The following is a 14,232-nucleotide window of genomic DNA, read 5'->3' as shown; positions in this document are numbered from 1 at the left end:
TACTTTAAATCTGGAATTACTATACTCAGCAACATCTTTTGTCAAGATTTAGTACAATTTCTGCATCCAGTAATCATCTCTTCACATGAATATCCAACAACTGGAACGCTACCTTTTCTGCCATATACAATACTGCATCCATAGTAATGAAACTGACACATTTGGTTGAAACATTTGAAACATTCTTTTATAAGTAGATGTATATGGCATGTTTATCCCAACCCAAGTCAACTATGTGACATCAGACAGGAATTTCAATCAGAGATCCAGTGTTGCAAATGATGTCTATGTCAAATATCAGATCATTGATTTGAAAAGACAGTTGCTCTTTGAATTATAATTTGCCCAAAAATCTACTTTTATATGTTATTAGTCATATAATGGGACATTCCTACTTCAACTATTCTCAAGGACTATTTTTTTATACAAAACAATTTTATAAAAACAACTTGATGTGATACACTAACTACAAGGTCTTTGTGAAACAAGACTGATTATGCTTGACCAGGTGCATGCTACATATGAAAAATGAAGCATGCTGAAAATGTTGCAAGTTTTCTGAACTAGGCTAAGCCTTGCTAAAACTGTGACTTTATCACTTTCTTACTGTACATGTTCATCCCTTGTTCAAAATGCTACGGTATGGTGCAGTCTGTGCCAATATGGGAGTTTATCTGGTGGAGTTTTAACTCCATCTTATGTGCAAAAATTCATATATGCCAAATTATCTGACTAATATTGAATCTTGAAAGATATTGGTCGGTCCTAAACATTACTGGGTTCTTTTAAAACCAGATAATATGATGTTTCATCACATTATAAGTATTGTGATTTCTCCCTCGAACTGAGAAACCCTGCCATTTTTCACATATGTACGAATTAATCCAATGTCGATCTGCAATATCCATGGGTCAACTGACTTCATTTGAAAGCTGAACACAAGATTTGAAGATGTCATAAACATAAGAAGCCAACACCATATGTTGGATTGTCTTCTTAAATTGGCCCACCAAAGTATTCCAGCACAGCAGATGATCACCAATATTTACCCCGAGTCTCATTTTTATGTAATGTACACATTTTTTTCTCAAATCCAGTTAACAAAGTGGGCTTGCCTCTCTTTGTTCCCTTTGAATCAGTTTTTATGCCATGTGCAAATGTTATTTGATTAGTTACTACTTTTGGAGTACTCCAGAAAAAGAACTGAATTGTGAATGGCTTCACTGAATAAAATTAAGGGGGTGGCTAATCTTAATTCTAAACTGTATAAACCTAACTTCTTGATTATTTCACAGAATGGTTTATGTCAGATAGCTCTTTCTAACAAATTATTTTCTTCCTTCCAAACAACAGTTAGATTGGAAGAATAGTGGACTTTATGATAAACAGCAAATTGGGGCTTTAAGCAAAACATATCCTAAATTCATTTGTACTGGTATTTATTACACCTTCCCTCTTGCGAGAGCACTTTAACCTACTGATCTAGCTAAGGTTACTTTCCACAAGTCCCCAGTTTATACTAATGGTGGAGAGAGTTTTAGAACCAGGGTCAAATGCTGAGCTAGTTTTGCACTCTCTCTATGGTACCTCTTCATCAACTTGAACTAAATAAGTATAATACTGTAGTCTACAAGCAATGTTCTAATTGTTTCAAGTAATTTTAGGTGTAACTGGGACAGAAACACACCATTTCGTTACTTTTTTATCTACTGACGTGATTAGTGTATAACTCGATGGTAATGTCAGTATGACTTAAGGTGACCTCTGCTACTGTTGATCCTTTTGACAAACACAACACATGGATTTTTGTTTATTAAGTAGCCATAGTAACATGGTTGACGTGGCATTTGATACAAATATACAGCCTGATCTTCCTTGTATCAGTCACCTAGATGCTTACTACTTTGGCATCTTCTTTGATGTCATCGTATTGATATTTTTAGATTCCCCAACTCAAACATTTTATAAATCACAATTTATTTTGAAATTTATCATACTGTAAAGCTTTGTTGTTGTTGTTGTTTTTGTGGGGTTTAACGCCATTTTTCAGCACACGATAGGCTATATACTGTAAAGCTAAAAAGTTTTAAAAGTGTAAAAGATCGGATATGTAATAAATGCAAAACTGCGTTCATATTTTGTGTTGAGTTGGGGAAAAGAACTCATTTCACATGGCTTAAAATATGTCTCAGCCCCATGGACATGATGTATCCCAATGCCATATAAAATTTGTTCCTTCTGCATACTCAGAACAAAACACATATGTAGTTTTGTGCACATACAGCATGCATAACACTTCAGGGTACTGCAATCTTGTGTTAAATGCACTTTACTATTTCATCAGTCTTAATAGAGCTGTTATGGTGGATAAAAAAGTTGATGGGGTCATCAGCACAGAACCCATTCATTTACATTATGAGGTGGTTACAGTCCCAACTATTTTAAGCATGTAAGTGACCCAAAAGAAGTCTTAATGAATAATTAAACAATGAAACATGGAATCAGATATTCCAGGCAAGTTGGGTTTCTAACTTTTTTAATGGCTCTGTTATTTCTTTCTTGATAGTTATGTCAATAAATTAATTTTTTTCTCTCAATGAAATGCATTTGTATTGAAATTCAAGCACTTTTCAACGACTAATGATTAGTGTCAGCACATATGATTTTAACTTGCAAAACAAGGATAACTAAATTTTGTATCCCACAAGAAGTTCTGATAAAGAAGTTGGTAATGTACAAAATCAATGAGGCTGGTCAATATAAAGGCCTACTTGATTAAAGGCCTACTTGATTACAGTTAAATAATGACTATAAAGAGCAATAGTGGGGTTCTCCAAAATGGCCTTCAGGCGTATGTGCTTTTACAGAGGTCATTAATTATATACTATAATATATACACTAAACCATCTACACCCAGACATTTGCACCACAATGTGATTTCAAAGATTTTTAAAAAGCATAAACAATTGCACAAAAATCATTTCATTTATTAATTTATAATTTCTAACCCTATTGTCATCAGAAATCCTTAACACTGCCATCAGGTTTATGGTTGAAACCAAATGAATGTTTCAGAGTTTACAGTGTAAACAATGAGCCCAGTCGACATCCTTTTCCAGTTCCTGGAAAAGTCCATTTTCAGTGAAGAGATGAGATCCTTGGACTATACACACAGAGAAGGTAAACACTGTATTGTCTGCATCGAATATTTGCAATGTCTAGTTTTGATATTTCTCACCAGCACTAAACAAAACAAAAGGGAAAATGCAGTGTAACTTGAACATGGGTTCAAAGAAGCGTAACTCTCAAAGTTTATTAAATTTATTGAATTATTTAGAGCTTACTGAAGATGATAAACTACACTGCAGTGAAAAAAAACACAACAGATCTGCCCACACAATTCTGTCTACCACATTAGTAAAGAAATTCCCATTTGGTCTGAAATGTGGAATGGATCATAGTGTTAAGAACCTTCCAGCAAAAACTGGGTTAGAATCTACTTATTACCGAAAGAAAGGACTATGTTTTGTGTACTTACTTTATATCCTTGAAACTTTTATTTTTAAAATCATAAGGGGGGGGCCAAATTCTCTGGCTGGCAGTGGTGGTGAATACTCTAATGTAAAATTAATATTTTGCCATAGGTGGCTGCTATAAAAAGGTGACATTCTTGCTTCTGAGATTCACATTTTTCAGGACATAAATTTCTGGTCCAAAACTTTTAATTAGCAGAATTAGGTGCACAATTTTTAACATGCATGCAAATTTTGTAAACATTTGGCACTGTGCTGTGTTGACATAATCCTAAACACAATACTGACTCTAATCAGTTACAACAACCCCTATTGGCCTGAGAATGCAGAATATTTGCACCTTCCTTGCATGTCATACTAAAGGAGACAAAAATCAAAGTGGCTCAGAAGTCAGTGCAATGAATTTTCACAACCAAAAAATGGTATAGGTTCAAATTCTATCACTGGATCAGATTGGGTTAGCTACTATACTGTATCCTTGGGCAAGGCACATTCACTCCAATTGCCTTGGCTTTCAATAACCTGTCTTAGCTTTAAATAACCTGTGCCATAAAACACAAGATCATTCAGCTACAACAGGAATGTATGTATCACTGTGTACGACTTAAAGTTACTCCGAGGAAAATGTTATACAACGTACGTATCACTGTGTATGACTTAAAGTTACCCAGAGGAAAATGTTATACAACGAATGTATCACTGTGTACGACTTAAAGTTACCCAGAGGAAAATGTCACACAAACGTATGTATCACTGTGTACAACTTAAAAGATACCTTGAGGAAAATGTTACACAAACGCATGTATCATTGTGTATGATTTAAAGTTACCTTGAGGAAAATTTAAACAAACTAATGTATTACTGTGTATGACTTAAAGTTACCTTGAAGAAAATGTTACACAAACAGTTTGAACACAATGTCGGATATCCAGCTGAAATCCATCATGATCACTAATGACACGGTACCAGTTCTTTATGTAGTCCCGGATAGTATAATGTATAACCTGTATTAAGAGTAAGGTAATTTACACATGGTTAATAGCTTGTGAAATAAATACAGAATGAAAACTACTTTAGAAATAAGCACAAAATCATTACTAGCTAAGACCACAGGTTAAATATTTCAAATTCTATATATATAAAAAACTCTGCACCTGAAAACTAATTATGGGCAAGCAGCAGAAATTTTTTAACAAGCAATAAAATGTTGCAAGACTATTCCATGTCATGCATCATTACACAATGTTGATTTTCTCTGTGAGTCTTGGCTCACACTGATGAAATGACAACCTATTTATTTATCAAATGACAAAATACACCCATGTATCTGCATTGGAAAACAAACCAAAATCTAAAGTTGTGACATCTAGTGTTGTTTCGATTATTGATTATAATCGATCATCGGTTGGTTGAGCAAACCAATAAGATAATCGATTGTGAAACTCCATAATTGTGTGGAAAGGGAGACTACTTCTTTTAAGTTGCAAGCAAAACACAAAAGTTAGTAAAACTCCTTTGTAAATGGTAAGCTATAAGCTACATAGGATTTCCATTCTACTAAAACCATTCATTACTCCATGGATGCAAACTTTCATACTTAGGAAGATATAGTGATGATTATATGATTTTGCTGTTAAATTGTTAATAAATTTAAACAAATTTGGATGACTTGTTTCAGTTTAAATATAAAATCCTCTGTAGTATTTATAAATAATGACAAACAAGAAAACCATGCCTTTCTATACTTTAAATGATAAACACATAGCATATTAATGAAAGGGTTTGGGGGACTGCAACAGTTTTTCAGTTACATAGAACATATCAACCAGAGAAATTTGCTTTCATTTAACAAAGTTGAAGAACAAAAATAACACAACACAATAGAAAAAATGTAATATTTCTGTAAGGTTAAAGTGTGCATGTCATTAAAAGAGATCACCCCTGTACATTTATTAACAGTCCGAACTATTGAGCAAAGACATAATTATAACATACAAAAAATAAAATTTGCTCTTAATTAGTAACTAATTATATATAATCAATTATCATTTGGTTAAGTGGAACTGATGATTGATTATGAAATTCTTACAGATTCACATCACTAGTGACATCACCATGATATGCTTTATACGCTGTCATGTCCTAATATTTCTCAGGTTAACTGTAATAAGATATGTATTAAACATCATATCAGTACTGAACATGGTTACAGAAGCAATTATTATACATATAATTACCTCCTGGAGAACTTCATCCATGGCACTGGATCCAGTAATCCTCTTGTCAAAGTTCTTTATCTTGGTGGTACTCTCCATGGAATCTTTGACCTACAATGAAATTTACACAATGAATTCAGAGGAATGTTCTGGAAATATGACAATGTTTACAGAAAGTTCAAATAGAATGACCTATATTTAAAATCCTTGTATCTGCCTATGAGGTTTTGTTGAAAAATTCACTTTATTATTACTAACAGGAAAGAATGTCTTGTACAGGACTAGGCAAATGCTTCTAGGAAATGAAATAAGACACACATCCAAATTAAAACCATTTTCAATACATTATTCAGTTATGATACATCTCCCTTCACACCCTAAGATTTGAGCTCTCTAAGACAGCATGTAAGGATTTAAGGTCTCTAAATACAACAGTGTGTAAGAGTAAGAATCATATATACATACATACATACACACATACATATTTTATTCTAGTAAATCTGACAATGTAACACATTTTCTGTTACATTTTCTGGCTGGTGGAACATCAAAACATTGCAGCACTAAATACATTATCTGGGTCTGACAAATTTTAAAAGCAGGGCTACCTGGAAATTAAGTAACCAGTTAAAAACACTTTAATATTAAACTATTACGGTCATGATTTCCCTTTCTACTTTGTATCAAGCTGCTAATAAATATTTTGATTTTTTAATGTACTGGGTTTTCCACAACAACAAACAATTAAGCTGTGATATCATACAGCATATCTGAATACCTTAATTTAATGGTAGAAACTGAACTCGCATCTTGGCTGTGTACACAAAATTTGAGGGACACTGAGAATCATGTATAAAAGTACTTTTTGAAAAAGTGTGTCTGAATGGGGGCAAAAGTCTTGTTTTCAAGGATTTCAGGATGAAAATGTTGTCTTTAATGTTATAAGTAATTTATTCAGTTTACAGATAAAACACCAGGAGAGTTTAAAGGGTTCTCTCAAGAGGTTTTGTATGCTATGCTGATATGCACAAAGAAATATTCAACAATTCAAAATTCAGAGGCTGAGAATTCACTTGATCAACTCAAAATGGCCAGTGCTGATTCAGGGCTGACCAGTGTTTTCCACTAACAAAACTGATGTTCGGTCAAGAATATTGTCACATCTTTTCTCAATTTTACATGTTTTCTTTCATTATTCATCTACAGGATGGAACAAAAATATACGAGCAATTCTGAAAGTCGACTACCGTTTTTTAAGTTATTTAATTTTGGAAATTTATAGACAAATATATGCCTTTGCACACTGAAAGTCTACCCTTTCTACTGGAAGTATGTTTAGCATTTGTTTCGATTAAGGCCATACAAGTGCACTGCTTATGACTGGGCTATAGAATAATTCGAGAGATGAGGTTCAAAATACTAACAAATGCTTACTACGGGGAGAGAAGACTTCCTATTTTCTAATTACCTACAAATGAAGAGTCACAGGAAAAATTCCATAAAACTATATTTCATGCAATTCAATTTAAGACATTAATATTGTCAAGTTTGATATTTTTATAACAGCTGGATGAGCAAGAGTTTATTCTGAGTGAGTAAAAATTTTAGTACATGCCTAAGCAGGTGATTAGACTTAAGCAGATTTTTTTTCATCCCCTGAATATGCAAATCATTAAACAGGAATGTAAACAATCAGGTGAGGTGTCTTATTGTCTGTTTATATTACTATATTTTAATATTACATAAATAGATGTTTTTCAACGTTTAGGAGATAATTATATAACCCAAAGAAATGTTTTTACCACTTTTGTCACGATTCAAATTCATGTACAAGTCATAATATTATTTATTAAAAGTACATACCGGTAGTCAAGAAAGAGCTGCTGTTGGTATCAGACTTTATGAAAAAGCAAACACTAGTAACTGTTAGGTTTCTATTATATAATTTCTTTTACAGCTTTAAATAATCTTTATTTTTTTCCCCTTTCCTCCAGAAAAAGGTTGCATGGAGCCAAAGTGCTATGATGAATAGGGCATGGTAATGGTTTGGACGGCTATCGGTGGGCTGACAAGATTCAGCTCTCTCCCTTGAAAGGCCAAATCATGGAAGTAGAAACCGAAGAAAGAAGACTGGGCATGCCAGTCAAATGGCTTCATTATGTCTTGAAATGAGATATTATGTTCGAAGGCCAGGATCATGAAAAGTGTTTATATTCATCAGCTGAAATGTTCACCTGATCCTGTGAGAGTTCAAAGTACATCCATATAATAACTGTTTTAAGCCAACCAGGTAGAGCTAAAGGCATTATGACTTTAACCAGTAGAAAATGCCTTTGAAGGCCACCACAAATGTTCCCTATCCACTTTAGATAGCATCTGAGAGTGCGAACTGGGTCATGAAGCTTCATCTCTCTATACAGATAGAGAACATATAGTTTTGTTGATCTCCTATTGATGGGTAACTTGTTTTTCAAAATGAAACAAGGTTGCATCATTTGTATGACCAGGCTATTAGAAAGGAACTACATGTAGTCTGGATTCACAGAAAGCACATGCAACTCACACCCCTTGCAAGCAGAAGCCATTTTCATCTGGAAGCAAGTCTTGTATGATAACTGCTCCAGCAAGGCAGAAGACTTGAACTTAGATCAGTTGATCCAAGTTAAGACCCAGAAGAGGTTCTATTTTTGGAACAAGTTGAGCTACCATGGGCTGGATCAAAATTGTTGTGCCCATTATCATCTCTTCCACGATGTCTGAGCATGTCTGAGATCATGGAACAGTATAACTCGACTGTGGTAGGGACTTCCTGTCTTGAAAGAGGAGAATAAAACTGTTTGCCAGTTAGGAGATGGAGGATGAGAGTGATGTCATGTCACTAACATGACACCATACATTAAAAACTCACCACTTATCCTGGTATGGCATCATGATCCTCCCAGCAACTATAGTACTGAATTCCTTTTCTGCACAGGGTATCACTGACCAGAGTCAGAAAATGGAGTTTCTTCATACTTTTAATGGAATACTGGTAACCTCCACTGGCTGAGCAGCACATGGGCTGCTATGAATTACTGAGTTTGTTTACCATCAAAATGAGTAGACTGTTGATCCAGGATTCGTCCCCTCAGAGAAAGTCAATCAGAAAGACCATGGTGTTATATAATTTCATTGGTCTCAATTTTCATGGTTTTGTGAAACAAGACATTTACATGGGTACATAAATTCATGTTTTTGCCTGTGAAAGTTGCATATTTGTAAGTAATTATTTTTGTTAATTAACTTCTACAATTACCCAAAACGAAAAAATACAAAATAAAAATATGCTGAAAACAAACAGCCATCACTTCAATGTATGGAGCACAAATCAACCAAACACCTCTCAAGATTAATCACCTACTCATCATCAAATGAAGATGATGCAGCCAACAATGCTATGCTAATCGTTAAAGTGCATGCATATCCCTTTCTTAAAACGCAGAAAGTTGTCAATCAGTACTTTCTGAGGACCATGGCTTCAACACTGTCAATTAAGAGTGGTAAAATTCAAGTAAGATCCCAGCTGATTTGGATAATGTCATCATTCCACATATGAACTAAACGTGACAAGCTCCATGCAGTTAGCTAGCAGTATCAACACTTTATGTGTATAGAGCTCATTCGAGTGCTAAGATGAGTGTATTGTATTAGTGGACCTTAAAACCCCATAAATGAAGAACACTGATGTAGAAATGATAATTATGGCCCACAGATGTTTGTGAAAAATCAGATTTAATCATCCATGGCTTTCAGAGAGCTGGACTTGTTTAATTCAATTTACCTGACAAACATTTGTGCATACCAGCAGACTTGATTCACAGTATGATGATTCATTAGTTTTGTCCAACAATCAGTGAAGAGTATATACATAGTGTTTCAGTAATAATTGTTTTCCAATCAATAGTTCTGGTATCTTATAAAATCATGTTGCCCATGGGAACTGAGCGTGCATTGAGCATGCATGGATAAAATGAGATATGCTTTTATATGGATCTAAAACATGTTTACAACAGTTTCACCTCAATGAAGAATAAATTTTAATAAGTATCAGATAAATTTTTTACATAAAAGTATCATTCTTTGTTTTCAGGAATACTAGTGTTTTAATACTTTATGCTTATATATAGTTTTCTACATCCTTTACCTATCTCACAGCACAATGATCTATGCCAGTGAGTGAAAATTACTGCTAGTGCATACCAGACACATACATGTAAAAACTAATAATTTATTACCATGTTTCTGAAGTGATGTTATGAAATAGTTTTGTTGATCTCTAAGAATGAAACACATTAAGTAAATTGTCTGAGCTGGGGGAGCAACTTCATCATATATGGCTAATTTTTCGTTTAAACTTATGATTAGGAAAGTTGTTGTTGTGGGGTTTAACGCCATTTTTCAGCACAAGATAGGTTATGTATGGCGGCCAGTATTAATGGTGGAGGAAGAACCCAGGAAAACCTTGGGAAGAACCACTGACCCACGAGAAGCTACTGGCAAGCTTTCTCACATACCCACATTGGCCGAATCCTAGACTCTAACCCATGCAGACAGAGGTGAGATGGCAGTGATCCATAACGGAAAGCGCTTTAGACCACTCGGCCACTTGGGGCCCCTGCTAGGAAAGAAAGAAATCCATGATAATTGGTACAGTAGTCCCCCTCTTGAACGGCCCCCCTGACCAGCGGTCACCCACTCCTTATGGCCAGAATCCATTGGCACCGTCAAGTTTGTGTTCAAAAGTACCCCTCACGAAAGGCCACCCGGCTAATGTGACCAGCGGCCAGCATATTAGTGCAATAATATAAAATTTACCCCTCACAAGTGGCCGCATTTTATCTGAATATGTATCCAGAACCAGTATTTTATTCATAACGTGTGTTAAGTAATCCAATTTGTTTCCTGATGTCAGGTTTTCATTACTGAAAGAAGTGTTGAGTAAAGTACATGTATCACTAAGGTTAATATTATATCATTTATGCCTCAAGAGAAGCCAAATTTATTCCATAAAAACCAAGAAAGACTCAAATTTTAATCCATAAAAAGGGTAAGTACATGTAATCCAATTAGCCTTACTGCTGTGTTATCATAAGATGTCCGGTTTAGTCATTTTGATAATTGTTAAGATTACAATTATTGAACAGTAATAACAGCTGAGAAGTGGCAGTATCGATGTACAATACACAAGTCAGCAGGAAAATGGTTTGATAGCCTTTATGGCTTCCCTTAGTAAGATGTTGAGCTTGTTCACTTTGATAATTAGTGGCAATACTACTGACAATAATTGTAAAAATTGCAAATCACAACGGCCGCGAGGTCAAATCTGCGTAATGTTAATTGTACATATCGAAGCCGTTTTGGCTTCTCTCACTTAGTGTAAAGAAATGTAAAAAAGAAAATAGGGTACCAGACTGCGACTAACGAATCACGTGACAAGATCACTTCCTTTAAAAACACACGGCAATTTGTTTAGATGCATACAAAATTGTTTTATCAGTATTGTAGTTGGCAACATGAATAACTTACTGCAAAAAGAACAACATGTCATCGAGGAAAAGAAAAGAGAAGAGAAAGTGAAAATAATTCAACTGACATGGGTGTGTGTGTGTGTCGAGGATCCTTGCAGAAAACTAATGTCGGGAAGACTCAGATAAACAATATTGTGAAAGATAATGAAACAATTCTGCAGAAGTGGGAAGGTGAAATGGATGGAGAAAGGAAGATTGTTTGAGCCAGGAGATGTTTGTATCCTGATTTGAATGACAAGAAAAAGCAACAATTCTGTCAGTTGAATTGGGTAATGACGACTTTACCGCAAGTAATGGATGGTTGCACAGATTTCAAGTGCGACACAATATTAAGTGTTCTGTCCTTAGTGGAGAATCAGCTGATGTTAATAATTAAGTTGTCGAAGATTGGAACAAAAGACTAAACGATATGACAGCAAGGATATTTTTAATTGTGACGAGACTGGTTTGTTTTTTAGACTGTTACCAACAAAGTGACAGATGATGTGATCTGTAACATAATTATAAAAACAGTTTTAAAACTATATCAATGGTTATTCATAGCATTCTTTTGAAAATGATGACACAGTTTGTTTTACATTTATTTCACAACATGCATGTGATTTTTAATGAAAATATTAAATGTTTTAGAATTAAATGTACCTGTGACTTTCGTCATATGTATTTACTATTCACATTTGTCATCCCCCTCTAGAAAGGCCACCCTCATTATAAGGCCACTTTCCTGATGCATTAGGGGTGGCCTTATAAGACGGGGACTACTGTAACACAATAAAATTACTGAAACCACAGTGTCCTCATTTTCCATTTTCTAGTTTAGTGTCAGTTATAGAACTGATGGAGAGAGGGCATATGCCTACATTCTCTCACAGCTGATCAATGACCCATGTCTGGGTGGGGTGGGGTACGGGAATGGAGATATGATTGTGTGCAGTTTGTTGTCATGAATAGGTCCAGCATCAGTTGAACCCTTAGGTTACAGACACGATGGAAGACTGATGGATTGAGATACCATTCTGTATCAAACATTTGGTCATTCATTGATGATGTGTCGACTAGGACATTGAGCCTACCTGGGATTGTTGAACTTGTATGTTTTTATGATACTAACCACACCAATGATGGTACTCCCATACTATAATGTAAAGGTTGGGTGATTTTGCCCACTCTTGTTTGAAGGGACAGCTCACCTAGATTTTGGTTGAGATCATAATCTGGTGATCAGAACAACCAGAAATCAGGTGCTCCTAAGCAAGAAGGGCCATCTGTAGAGGGCACATAAAGGTTCAATTCTGTCATCAGGTGCTCCTAAGCAAGAAGAGCCATCTGTAGAGGGCACATAAAGGTCCAATTCTGTCATCTTGATGGCTCAGAAGATGAAGAAACTCCCTCGCCAAAATTAACTTTTTTGAGGATGCTATCTCTGACACATAAATGAAACTGATGAGTTTGGGAGCAATTTGAACCACACTGACACAAGTCAGTAACTCGACAGTTAGATAACAAAATGTTGGGAATGGGCAAAGTTTGACTTCTCCACACTGACTATCCACTCTAAACTTCAAATGAGGTAGAGAAGGTTGTTGATATTACGAACCAAAATCAAACATTCAATATTTTCTTAGTGTATTGTCCAGGCATGCACATGTCGCTGTGGAGGAGGATGTCCTGAAGTGGGATATGGCAGAGTACATTATCCTGGTGAAGACCCAAACTGAGGTAGAATGCAAGCACATGGACTTGGTACACTACCCCATTATAGGTTTTTGGTTGTGTGGGGCTTCTCCAACTCATAGTGACCAGTGTATCTGGTGGAGGAAAAACCTGGGGGGAAAACCTGACAGGAACCCCTGACCTATAGGAACTACTGGCAAGCCTATTCATATACTCTCATTGCCAGGACCTGAGATTCAAACCCACATGGCCAGAGGTGAGATGTCAGTAATCTGAAATGGTGAAAAGCTTAGACGAGTTGGCCACCTGTCTCCCCCACTCCTTAAATGCAAAGCAAAGGTATCTGCATGATAAAGAGTGAATAGGTGAAAATATGCATCAGACAGGTTGTGACTTATCATACATTCATCGCACTGTACAGAAAATGGACAAACTTTGCTATCTTCCCTTTTAATTCAGGGCAGTAATAAACTGGTTGTGTCTATTCAGAAAGAGTCTGGAACAGAAACCTGGTGAGTCCAGTTTTTGCATGACCTCCACCACTGCTTATGAGCAAAAGCTCCATTTTCTTTTGTGACACATGTAGAATCAATTGTGATTTCTTTCATAAACAATGATAATGAAAGTTGAGGAGGCTGGGTGAACAAGATCCAAAGCCCTCCATGTTTTGAATGGTATGTATGCTTATTGAACAGCCGGAGTATGAAAGTGAACTGTGTAATGGAAGTCAACAATCCTGTAAGGCTTAACAATATGTCTTTTGTGAAATATACATCTTTAGTTGTCAGCGTTCAGTTTTATCAACAATGTCATTTAAAGCTCTGAAGTTTAGTACACATATACATTTTAAAAAGAAAGTGGCAGTGATTCTTTTGACTGCTATCTGCAGTAGATACACTGGCTGGGCATCATGTAGAGTTTATAGATAATCAGTGTTCACACAAGGTTTACGTACTATTGGTGATTAGATAGAGAATGGCATGCGAGTCAGGATTGTTTTCTTTCCTGGCTAATGAAATCCAATTAATAGGCACAATTAAGTAACTGTGATGACAGAGATACGCTCCAGTTTGGAATGGTTAGGATGACATGCATTGATTATCTGGAAATATAAGTGGAACAAAGGAAAGTGCATAGGTCATCAGGTGGTTGAATTCTGGATGTACTAGAGAAGATGTTGGGCACATAAATACACCAGAATGTCTGTTAACAGAAACTCTGGTTATATGCATGTGAAAAGTT

The 14,232-nt window shown here is 35.5% G+C and overlaps 1 protein-coding gene across 5 annotated transcripts in view; it reads right to left on the bottom strand.

Moving 5' to 3' along the window:
• Nucleotides 1–14,232, bottom strand: part of LOC149779629 (sorting nexin-13-like) — a 122,111-nt gene that overhangs the window by 89,683 nt on the left and 18,196 nt on the right. For all 5 annotated transcript variants that reach the window (XM_089940418.1, XM_089940419.1, XM_089940421.1 and 2 more), the window contains 2 exons: nt 5,771–5,860; nt 4,416–4,537 (listed from right to left, as the gene is read on the bottom strand). In XM_089940418.1, the coding sequence (XP_089796544.1) occupies nt 4,416–4,537; nt 5,771–5,860 (212 nt within the window). The remainder of the gene's footprint in view (nt 1–4,415; nt 4,538–5,770; nt 5,861–14,232) is intronic.

The sequence above is a fragment of the Sinohyriopsis cumingii genome, chromosome 17, assembly GCF_028554795.1.
Source record: "Sinohyriopsis cumingii isolate HCF-2022 chromosome 17, ASM2855479v2, whole genome shotgun sequence".
Taxonomy (NCBI): domain Eukaryota; kingdom Metazoa; phylum Mollusca; class Bivalvia; order Unionida; family Unionidae; genus Sinohyriopsis; species Sinohyriopsis cumingii.
The sequence above is the reverse complement of the archived record's forward strand: the minus strand, read 5'-3'. Positions and strand labels throughout refer to the sequence as shown.